The following is a 12,405-nucleotide window of genomic DNA, read 5'->3' as shown; positions in this document are numbered from 1 at the left end:
TGCAGTAACTCACACAATGATAGGGCCTGATCAGAACAAGACTGCTGAGACAATACTAAAAACTATTCTCTAAATCTTATCTGAATATCATCAATTTTCCTAAATTTATTAATTTTTAGAACAGTAGTATATAATCAGATCTGTAAAATCACACCATAATCTGAACACATAATAGTTCTGTCAATACAGGAAAATCAAAAATTTAAAACCAGGAAACTGTGAATTGTTCACTTTTTTCCAGACATTTTGTTATGAAAAGTTTGTAATTATTTCCCTTTATACCATTAAACACCTCATTAACAGTATTCTCACTTACTTTGCCACCTGCATTCTATCTCAAGTTTTATACTGACTTCTATTGCATGATCCTAGATTTCATCATATTTTTTGTATAATGCTTAATTTTGGTTTATGATGCATCAGTGCCTGTTTTCTCTATTTCCCAACACCACTCCTGTTTGAAGCATTGTGTTCCCAGTATCACTCTAATCTGCTAGCCTTTGTTTTATATATCCTGCCCATTAATTTTTCAGACCCTAATGTCTCATTTCTTGTCTCTTGGCTTTTACAAATTAGACACAGAAAAGAAAATATTCAAATTGTGGAGTCATATATGAGTGAGATCATGAACCATTTGTATTTATGGACCTGGGTGAACTCACTGATCACTACTTTCCACATCTATCAACATAACTATAGATTTCATACTTCATGTTTTATAATTGAGCAATATTACATTGTCTATGTGCTCCACATTGTTAGTATCTGTTTATTCTTTGTTGTATATCTAGATTGATTCCATTTCCAGCTGCTGTGAATTTATCAGCAACAAACATGAATGTGCAGGTGTCTCTAATTATATAGAGAGTCAATTGGATGCATGCTTGGGAGGGATATAGGTGGGACACAGCACAGTTTTGTTACTATGTCTTTTGGATGAATATATAAACTGATTTTCCAATATCACAACATTAGATTATATCAACCATGAGTAAAGATTGCAATTGCCCTACTGCCATGGACTGGACTTAGTCGGGCCCTCAATCCATGTGAGAATTATGGTTCCAGTACTCAGGTGGGCAAGGAGTTGGTGGGGTGTCAAATAGACATGAACAACAGAGAGTGTATTATATATAAGTGTAATTTCTCAAAGCAAGCATCAGACTTATTTTACAGAAAACAACAACAGCAACCACAAAAACAAAACAAAAACAAAAACAAAAAACAAAAAACAAAACAAACAAAAAAAAACCAAGAAAATTAGGTGATACATTAAGGTCATCTAAGGTATATTGAGGTTACCCTATACAAAATGACTCTTTACACAAAACAGAGAAAGGCATACATAAAATCTGACAGGAACCAGGCAGTGTTTACAACTGAGATAAAAAAAAATCAGTGTATACAACTGGGATAAAAAGCAGCCCTACCTAAGATCAGCTTAATCTTAGAATCCACAGCCAAGGGCTTTATGCTCTTGCCTTAGTTCCAATTCTAGTCTATTGTATAATCCACCTTCTCCCTAGGCTATCGTAAATTCCTGTGTGTGGGAGTGACTCAGCTGTCATTCTAAGTATTTACTCTAGTTCCTTCTTGGCCCACAACATTCCTTCTTCCTAGGCCATTGTAAATTCCTGTATATAGGAGTCCTGTATATGGGAATGACTCAGCTGTTATTCTAAGTTTACTTTGTAGAATTAACACTGAGATTTCTAGCTTTCTAGATTTCTTTCACTATTGTCAGTTTTTTTGTATGTAACCTGCTATAACAGCTAATGTGAATTGTATGTGTCTAAAGAAGGCTGTACATTCTTATAACTTAGAAGGTTTTGAAATTTCCAGGCAACACTATCATGTCAACCACCATTTTTAAATAAAAAAAGTGGAACAACTCCCTCAGGTCTGAAAACTGTTGAGAGCTTAGGCACTTATGTTTCATCCACAGCACCTGCACAGGGAACCTGGAAGAAGTATGGACTGCCTTTCCTTAAATATCATGACTTTGACCTGAGCACTCTGCTTCCTGACCCATATATCCTAGACCTCCTACCTCCTTCTTATCTAGTAGGACTATGTCCTTAACTAAGTACACTGCTCATGAATATGCAATAATGTGAGTGTATGGTTGTTACAAACAGGAATGCACACACCCTAGAAAGAGATCTAGTCAGTGTTCTTTCTACAGTCACTGAACACTCTGGCCCTCATCATGGTCTGGAGCTGGATTATCCTTTTCCTATTGGTAACATCCACAGGTAAGGGGCTCTCAAGTTCCGACCCTGAAGTTCAGACATGAACTCCAATGATAATGACATCAATTTTGCCTTTCTATCCACAGTTGTCCACTCCCCAGCCCAGCTGCAGCATTCTGGGGATGACATGGAGGAGCCTGGGTCCTCAGTGAAGTTTTCCTGCATGGCTTCTGGCTATACCTTCACTGACCACTCTATGCATGTGGTAAAACAATGAAACAGAGGCCTGGACAGGGACTGGAGTGGATTGAATGGGTTGGACCTACATGTGGTGGTACTGTATATGCTAGGAAGTTTCAAGGCAAGGCCACACTGACTGTAGACAAATCAGCCATCACAACCTACATGCAGCTCAGTAGCCTGACATCTGAAAACTCTGCAGTCTATTACTGTGCCATGCAAGGATACAGTGTTACAACCACATCCTTCCTGTGTCAGAAACTCTCATGGAGTAGGAAGCCGCCCTGGGACTGAGATGACAGAGAAAAACATTTGCCTGGCTTGCTCAAAATCATGCATTCTGAGTGGCCCTTTGTCTCTCTCTTGATGACAGGATGAAAGTAACAGGTCTTTGTTACTCTTTCAAAATTATAACTGTAAATACAGTGATGCTAATTATGTTTATGCCTATAGGACATTTTACCTTCACCACCTTTGTTTGCATGTTTCTTCCTTAGTAAAACAAGAGGGAAAAGTGGGAAAATGCATTGTGAGGAAAATATATCTTGTTTTCAAAGACTGGAATTCTTGAAGTAGATTTGAACAAATTATATTTCAAATTGGCCATTAAAATCACCTAATGAGTATCATCTAACAAAACAAACACATCTCTTACAAAGTTAAGTTGTAAGTTACCTAAGTGCTTGTTTTCGTTTCTGGCTCAGTTCTCCAGGAGAAGTTCCGGTGTTTTTGTTTTTGTTTTTTGTTTTGCTTTTTTTTTTGTTTTTTATCTTTATTTGCCTTCTCAACTTCAATGTAAGTCATATCCTAAAGCTGAGTAGCAACATTTTAGTACAGTAAGGAAAAATATTTGGAGCAAAACCGGAAATCAATAGACGCTAGCTCTTATATTTAATGGATTTACTAGAATTAAAAATATTTCCGAGAGAACTGGACAGCTTCTGGGACGGGCAGAAGCACAGAGCCGCTGAGGCAGCAGCCTGGGCGGGCCGCAGACAACCAGCCACCATCCGGACCAGAGGACAGGTGTCCGCCTGGCTTGGGAGGCGGCCTCAGCCTCAGCAGCAGCGGTCGCCATCTTGGTTTCGGGACTCAGCAGAACTTAGGAAATTAGTCTGAACAGGTTAGAGGGTGCGCCAGAGAACCGGACAGCTTCTGGGACTGGCAGAAGCACAGAGCCGCTGAGGCAGCAGCCTGGGCGGGCCGCAGACAACCGGCCACCATCCGGACCAGAGGACAGGTGTCCACCTGGCTCGGGAGGCGGCCTCAGCCTCAGGAGCAGCGGTCACCATCTTGGTTCTAGGACTCCCTGGAACTTAGGATTTTAGTCTGCACAGGTGAGAGTCTGCACCACAGAAGCTGACAGCTTCTGGGAACTGCCAAAGCAACACAGCTTCTGAGAGAGGCCCTGTTTTGGGCCTTCTTCTTCGACCAGGAGGAGGTCCAAAAACAAGATATCTGCGCACCTTCCCTGTAAGAGAGCTTGCCAGCAGAGAGTGCTCTGAGCACTGAAACTCAGAGGAGAGAATCTGTCTCCCAGGTCTGCTGAGAGACAGTAACAGAATCACCAGAAGAACAATCTCTAAACAGAGTCAACTATAACTACTAACTCCAGAGATTACCAGATGGCGAAAGGTAAACGTAGGAATCCTACTAACAGGAACCAAGACCACTCACCATCATCAGAACCCAGCACTCCCACTTCGCCCAGTCCAGGGCACCCCAACACACCCGAAAACCTAGACCTAGATTTAAAAGCATATCTCATGATGATGGTAGAGGACATCAAGAAGGACTTTAATAAATCACTTAAAGAAATACAGGAGAACACTGCTAAAGAGTTACAAGTCCTTAAAGAAAAACAGGAAAACACAATCAAACAGGTAGAAGTCCTTACAGAAAAAGAGGAAAAAACATACAAACAGGTGATAGAAATGAACAAAACCATACTAGACCTAAAAAGGGAAGTAGAAACAATAAAGAAAACTCAAAGTGAGGCAACACTGGAGATAGAAACCCTAGGAAAGAAATCTGGAACCATAGATTTGAGCATCAGCAACAGAATACAAGAGATGGAATAGAGAATCTCAGGTGCAGAAAATTCCATAGAGAACATCGGCACAACAATCAAAGAAAATGGAAAATGCAAAAAGATCCTAACTCAAAATATCCAGGAAATCCAGGACACAATGAGAAGACCAAACCTACGGATAATAGGAGTGGATGAGAATGAAGATTTTCAACTCAAAGGACCAGCAAACATCTTCAACAAAATTATTGAAGAAAACTTCCCAAATATAAAGAAAGAGATACCTATGAACATACAAGAAGCCTACAGAACTCCAAATAGACTGGACCAGAAAAGAAATTCCTCCCGACACATAATAATCAGAACAACAAATGCACTAAATAAAGATAGAATACTAAAAGCGGTAAGGGAAAAAGGTCAAGTAACATACAAAGGCAAGCCTATCAGAATTACACCAGATTTTTCACCAGAGACTATGAAAGCCAGAAGAGTCTGGACAGATGTTATACAGACACTAAGAGAACACAAATTCCAGCCCAGGCTACTATACCCAGCCAAACTCTCAATTACCATAGATGGAGAAACCAAAGTATTCCACGACAAAACCAAATTCTCACATTATCTCTCCACGAATCCAGCCCTTTAAAGGTTAATAACAGAAAAAAACCAATACAAGAACGGGAACAATGCCCTAGAAAAAACAAGAAGGTAATCCCTCAACAAACCTAAAAGAAGACAGCCACAAGAACAGAATGCCAACTTTAACAACAAAAATAACAGGAAGCAACAATTACTTTTCCTTAATATCTCTTAACATCAATGGTCTCAACTCCCCAATAAAAAGACATAGACTAACAAACTGGCTACACAAACAAGACCCAACATTTTCCTGTTTACAGGAGACACATCTCAGAGAAAAAATAGACACTACCTCAGAATAAAAGGCTGGAAAGCAATTTTCCAAGCAAATGGTATGAAGAAACAAGCTGGAGTAGCCATCCTAATAACTGATAAGATTGACTTCCAACCCAAAGTCATCAAAAAAGACAAGGAGGGGCACTTTGTTCTCATCAAAGGTAAAATCCTCCAAGAGGAACTCTCAATTCTGAATATCTATGCGCCAAATACAAGGGCAGACACATTCATTAAAGAAACTTTAGTAAAGCTCAAAGCACACATTGCACCTCACACAATAATAGTGGGAGACTTCAACACACCACTTTCACCAATGGACAGATCATGGAAACAGAAACTAAACAGGGACACACTGAAACTAACAGAAGTGATGAAACAAATGGATCTGACAGATATCTACAGAACATTTTATCCTAAAACAAAAGGATATACCTTCTTCTCAGCACCTCATGGTACCTTCTCCAAAATTGACCACATAATAGGTCACAAAACAGGCCTCAACAGATTCAAAAATATTGAAATTGTCCCATGTATCCTATCAGATCACCATGCACTAAGGCTGATCTTCAATAACAAAAAAAATAACAGAAAGCCAACACTCACGTGGAAACTGAACAACATTCTTCTCAATGATATCTTGGTCAAGGAAGGAATAAAGAAAGAAATTAAAGACTTTTTAGAGTTTAATGAAAATGAAGCCACAACGTACCCAAACCTTTGGGACACAATGAAAGCATTTCTAAGAGGGAAACTCATAGCTCTGAGTGCCTCCATGAAGAAACGGGAGAGAGCACATACTAGCAGCTTGACAACACATCTAAAAGCTCTAGAAAAAAAGGAAGCAAATTCACTCAAGAGGAGTAGACGGCAGGAAATAATCAAACTCAGGGGTGAAATCAACCAAGTGGAAACAAGAAGAACTATTCAAAGAATTAACCAAACGAGGAGTTGGTTCTTTGAGAAAATCAACAAGATAGATAAACCCTTAGCTAGACTCACTAGAGGGCACAGAGACAAAATCCTAATTAACAAAATCAGAACTGAAAAGGGAGACATAACAACAGATCCTGAAGAAATCCAAAACACCATCAGATCCTTCTACAAAAGGCTATACTCAACAAAACTGGAAAACCTGGACGAAATGGACAAATTTCTGGACAGATACCAGGTACCAAAGTTGAATCAGGATCAAGTTGACCTTCTAAACAGTCCCATATCCCCTAAAGAAATAGAAGCAGTTATAAATAGTCTCCCAGCCAAAAAAAGCCCAGGACCAGACGGGTTTAGTGCAGAGTTCTATCAGACCTTCAAAGAAGATCTAATTCCAGTTCTGCACAAACTTTTTCACAAGATAGAAGTAGAAGGTACTCTACCCAACTCATTTTATGAAGCCACTATTACTCTGATACCTAAACCACAGAAAGATCCAACAAAGATAGAGAACTTCAGACCAATTTCTCTTATGAATATCGATGCAAAAATCCTCAATAAAATTCTCGCTAACCGAATCCAAGAACACATTAAAGCAATCATCCATCCTGACCAAGTAGGTTTTATTACAGGGATGCAGGGATGGTATAATATACGAAAATCCATCAATGTAATCCACTATATAAACAAACTCAAAGACAAAAACCACATGATCATCTCGTTGGATGCAGAAAAAGCATTTGACAAGATCCAACACCCATTCATGATAAAAGTTCTGGAAAGATCAGGAATTCAAGGCCCATACCTAAACATGATAAAAGCAATCTACAGCAAACCAGTAGCCAACATCAAAGTAAATGGAGAGAAGCTGGAAGCAATCCCACTAAAATCAGGGACTAGACAAGGCTGCCCACTTTCTCCCTACCTTTTCAACATAGTACTTGAAGTATTAGCCAGAGCAATTCGACAACAAAAGGAGATCAAGGGGATACAAATTGGAAAGGAGGAAGTCAAAATATCACTTTTTGCAGATGATATGATAGTATATATAAGTGACCCTAAAAATTCCACCAGAGAAATCCTAAACTTGATAAACAGCTTCGGTGAAGTAGCTGGATATAAAATTAACTCAAACAAGTCAATGGCCTTTCTCTACACAAAGAATAAACACGCTGAGAAAGAAATTAGGGAAACAACACCCTTCTCAATAGTCACAAATAATATAAAATATCTCGGCGTGACTCTAACTAAGGAAGTGAAAGATCTGTATGATAAAAACTTCAAGTCTCTGAAGAAAGAAATTAAAGAAGATCTCAGAAGATGGAAAGATCTCCCATGCTCATGGATTGGCAGGATCAATATTGTAAAAATGGCTATCATGCCAAAAGCAATCTACAGATTCAATGCAATCCCCATCAAAATTCCAACTCAATTCTTCAACGAATTAGAAGGAGCAATTTGCAAATTCATCTGGAATAACAAAAAACCTAGGATAGCAAAAACTCTTCTCAAGGATAAAAGAACCTCTGGTGGAATCACCATGCCTGACCTAAAGCTTTACTACAGAGCAATTGTGGTAAAAACTGCATGGTACTGGTATAGAGACAGACAAGTAGACCAATGGAATAGAATTGAAGACCCAGAAATGAACCCACACACCTATGGTCACTTGATCTTCGACAAGGGAGCTAAAACCATCCAGTGGAAGAAAGACAGCATTTTCAACAAATGGTTCTGGCACAACTGGTTGTTATCATGTAGAAGAATGCGAATCGATCCATACTTATCTCCTTGTACTAAGGTCAAATCTAAATGGATCAAAGAACTTCACATAAAACCAGAGACACTGAAACTTATAGAGGAGAAAGTGGGGAAAAGCCTTGAAGATATGGGCACAGGGGAAAAATACCTGAACAGAACAGCAATGGCTTGTGCTGTAAGATCGAGAATTGACAAATGGGACCTAATGAAACTCCAAAGTTTCTGCAAGGCAAAAGACACCGTCAATAAGACAAAGAGACCACCAACAGATTGGGAAAGGATCTTTACCTATCCTAAATCAGATAGGGGACTAATATCCAACATATATAAAGAACTCAAGAAGGTGGACTTCAGAAAATCAAACAACCCCATTAAAAAATGGGGCTCAGAACTGAACAAAGAATTCTCACCTTAGGAATACCGAATGGCAGAGAAGCACCTGAAAAAATGTTCAACATCCTTAATCATCAGGGAAATGCAAATCAAAACAACCCTGAGATTCCACCTCACACCAGTCAGAATGTCTAAGATCAAAAATTCAGGTGACAGCAGATGCTGGCGAGGATGTGGAGAAAGAGGAACACTCCTCCATTGTTGGTGGGATTGCAGGCTTGTACAACCACTCTGGAAATCCGTCTGGCGGTTCCTCAGAAAATTGGACATAGTACTACCGGAGGATCCAGCAATACCTCTCCTGGGCATATATCCAGAAGATGCCCCAACTGGTAAGAAGGACACATGCTCCACTATGTTCATAGCAGCCTTATTTATAATAGCCAGAAGCTGGAAAGAACCCAGATGCCCCTCAACAGAGGAATGGATACAGAAAATGTGGTACATCTACACAATGGAGTACTACTCAGCTATTAAAAAGAATGAATTTATGAAATTCCTAGCCAAATGGATGGACCTGGAGGGCATCATCCTGAGTGAGGTAACACATTCACAAAGGAACTCGCACAATATGTACTCACTGATAAGTGGATATTAGCCCAAAACCTAGGATACCCAAGATATAAGATATAATTTCCTAAACACATGAAACTCAAGAAAAATGAAGACTGAAGTGTGGACACTATGCCCCTCCTTAGAAGTGGGAACAAAACACCCTTGGAAGGAGTTACAGAGACAAAGTTTGGAGCTGAGATGAAAGGATGGACCATGTAGAGACTGCTATATCCAGGGATCCACCCCATAATCAGCATCCAAACGCTGACACCATTGCATACACTAGCAAGATTTTATCGAAAGGACCCAGATGTAGCTGTCTCTTGTGAGACTATGCAGGGGCCTAGCAAACACAGAAGTGGATGCCCACAGTCAGCTAATGGATGGATTACAGGGCTCCCAATGGAGGAGCTAGAGAAAGTACCCAAGGAGCTAAAGGGATCTGCAACCCTATAGGTGGATCAACATTATGAACTAACCAGTACCCCGGAGCTCTTGACTCTAGCTGCATATGTATCAAAAGATGGCCTAGTCGGCCATCACTGGAAAGAGAGGCCCATTGGACACACAAACTTTATATGCTCCAGAACAGGGGAACGCCAGGGCCAAAAAGGGGGAGTGGGCGGGTAGGGGAGTGGGGGTGGGTGGGTATGGGGGACTTTTGGTATAGCATTGGAAATGTAAATGAGCTAAATACCTAATAAAAAATGGAAAGAAAAAAAAATATTTCCACCAGAGGTGGATGCTCCCAATCAACCATTGCACTAAACACAGGGTCGCCAATGAAGGAGCTAGAGAAAGGCCATAAGAGCTTGCATCCCCTTAAGAGGAACAACTATATGAACCAACCAGTACCCCCAGAGCTCCAAGGGACTAAACCACCAACCAAGGAGTGCACATGGTGGAAATCATGGCTCCAGATGCATATGTAGCAGAGGATGGCCTGGTAAGTCATCAATGGGAGGAGAGGTCCTTGGTCTTGTGAAGGCTCTATGCCCCAATGTAGGGGTATACCAGGGATAGGAAGCAGGAGTGGGTAGTTTGGTGAGCAGTGTGAGAGGGGAGGGGATGGGGCTTTTTGGAGGGGAATCCAGTAAAAGGAACACTTGAAATGTAAATAAAGTAAATATTTAATAAAAATAAAAAACAAAACAAACAAAAAGAATAAAGAGGACTTTGCTTTCTGAAAGTAGAAGAAAAAAGAAAGAAAGAAAAGAAGAGAGAGAAAGAAAGAAAGAAAGAAAGAATGAAAGAAAGAAAGAAAGAAAGAAAGAAAGAAAGAAAGAAAGAAAGAAAGAAAGAAAAAAAGAAAGGAAAAAGAAAGAAGGAAAGAAAGAAAGAGAGAGAGAGAGAAAGAGAGAGAGAGGGAGAGAGGAGAGAGAGAGAGAGAGAGAGAGAGAGAGAGAGAGAGAGAGATTTGGACTAGTTCAACTCAGTTATTTATCAGAAAACATTTAGATATCAACAAAGGAAAAGGAAATTATGTGAGTTTGGTAGTGACATTGATTATTGCTTAAAATTTTGTGCTCCAAATTTTTATTAGATAACATTTTACAGTGTGGTGCAGGCTTCCTTATTTATATTCTAATCTAATGATCACATAAAGGTGGAAGGCAACATTTTCAAAGTACTAAATTTCTCAACAGAGGATATTAGGAGGAGAAAAGCAAGCATATAGTGATAAGCTCAACCCACTGTTACCTTTGTTTTCCCATCTGTAAGGCAACTATTAATTGATATTCAAAGTTGATTTAAAAATTCAGGCTGCCTCTTTCTCTTCAAATTACAAATTCTAGTTTAAAGAGCTCTTTAAAACATTTGATGTTTTAGTTTCCCACTTTTATTAGTATGAAATGTGACTACTTAATGGTCACTGTATTTATTGCAGCCTGTGAGAAATCAAGACAAAACAGCTCTCTAAACTAAGCTTAACTTTACATCATTTTGAATTAGTGGCTTGACTTAGTGTAACTCAGCTTTATGTGATAACAAAATTATTTACTGAATTGTTGAAATTAAATATATATATATATATATATTTTTTTCCATTGCTTTATCTAGGGAGATACATCTACAGTTGAATTCATCTGAGACACAGAGTAAGCTTTGAAAAGGCAGTACATTATATCATAAAATAAAATGAAATATTTTAAATATGAGTAAAAAAGAACTACAGCCCATCTCTGAAGAGCTGGCTCACAGTATCCAAGGACACCTGCAACAACTAATTAGTCCTCAAATCTCCAGCATGGTCACTGCAGATACTGCCACATACTGCTGTGCTCAGAACACACTGACACAGCTTCAGTTGATAGCTGTATACTATTCAGGCTGGTACTTACTTCTGTTTGTCCTTCTATATGACAGAACAGTAGGGGCACAAATTTTCTGCTAGCCTCTAGGGTTTCCTCTTTATTTGAGCTTAGTAGCCCTTGCTACCTCTAATATATTCAAGGTTCCTTTTAAGTTATTCAGAACTGTGGCTCTTTCTGTGTTTAGTCATATGTTTATAAAATATGCCTAGTGCTTGGTTATATCTTTTTAAAGGATGTTTGGTGCCTAAACCACGTCGTTCAGGGATCTCATTCTACTTTGTCTTAAGTCCTCAAATCCTTACAGCAGCCATTTCAAACCATTGTAATGTTCACATTCAGTAACTTACAACTTAACTTTGTAAGAGATGTTTTTGTTTGGTTAGATTAAACTCTTTGGGTGACTTTAATGGTCAATTCCTACTACTCTAAGAGGGTGGGGTCCTAGTGGGTACTCCCCAACCTTGCCATAACATGTCCCTGGAGAGCTAGGGGCATCCTATCACACTGAGGCCACACAAAGCAACCAAGTTAGAGGAACAGATTCCAGAACAGGTATGAGCTTTAGGAACCACTCCTGTTCCAGTGGCTGCAGTACCCACGTGAAGAATGAACTGTACATCTGCACTCTATGTGCTGGGGCCACTTTTCCAGCTGATGTATGTTATTTGGTTGGTGACTCATTCTCACTCCCTGCAATTCTGCTGTGGTTCTCATTGAAGATCTCTAAAATTCAGGCCTTTCATCTGGCTGGACCTTTTCATTTTCTCTGAGCAGGGTTTTCACTAATTATCAATTCTTGTTAACACAAGCCTACTTCAGCACTAAGTTCAAATTGTTTGAGATTCTCAATGTCAGCCAGGTCCTGAGCTGAAGCAACATTTTAGTTTGTGATATTAAGAGTCTCACTCCTCTGTACCATTGTTCTGTAAGTCTATTTACTGTGGCATTTAAACAATTTACAGTAAGTAATTAACCATGAGCAGAAGTGAATTAGCTAAACTTTCTCAGGTGAGAATGTCCTAGCTCATAGTTGTTGAAAGAGCAAGAACTCACCTTTTCCCTCATTAAAAGACAG

General features: G+C 39.4%; 1 pseudogene and 1 further gene; both read left to right on the top strand.

Annotated features, from left to right (window-relative positions):
* Igh (immunoglobulin heavy chain complex) overlaps positions 1-12,405 on the top strand; it is a 2,751,187-nt gene that overhangs the window by 1,409,419 nt on the left and 1,329,363 nt on the right.
* Ighv1-10 (immunoglobulin heavy variable V1-10) lies at positions 2,361-2,658 on the top strand (annotated as a pseudogene). The gene is given in 1 exon segment: positions 2,361-2,658. A coding segment is annotated over 1 exon segment (298 nt).

This window comes from Mus musculus, chromosome 12, assembly GCF_000001635.26.
Source record: "Mus musculus strain C57BL/6J chromosome 12, GRCm38.p6 C57BL/6J".
NCBI lineage: Eukaryota > Metazoa > Chordata > Mammalia > Rodentia > Muridae > Mus > Mus musculus.
This window is presented reverse-complemented; position numbering and strand designations above follow the sequence as displayed.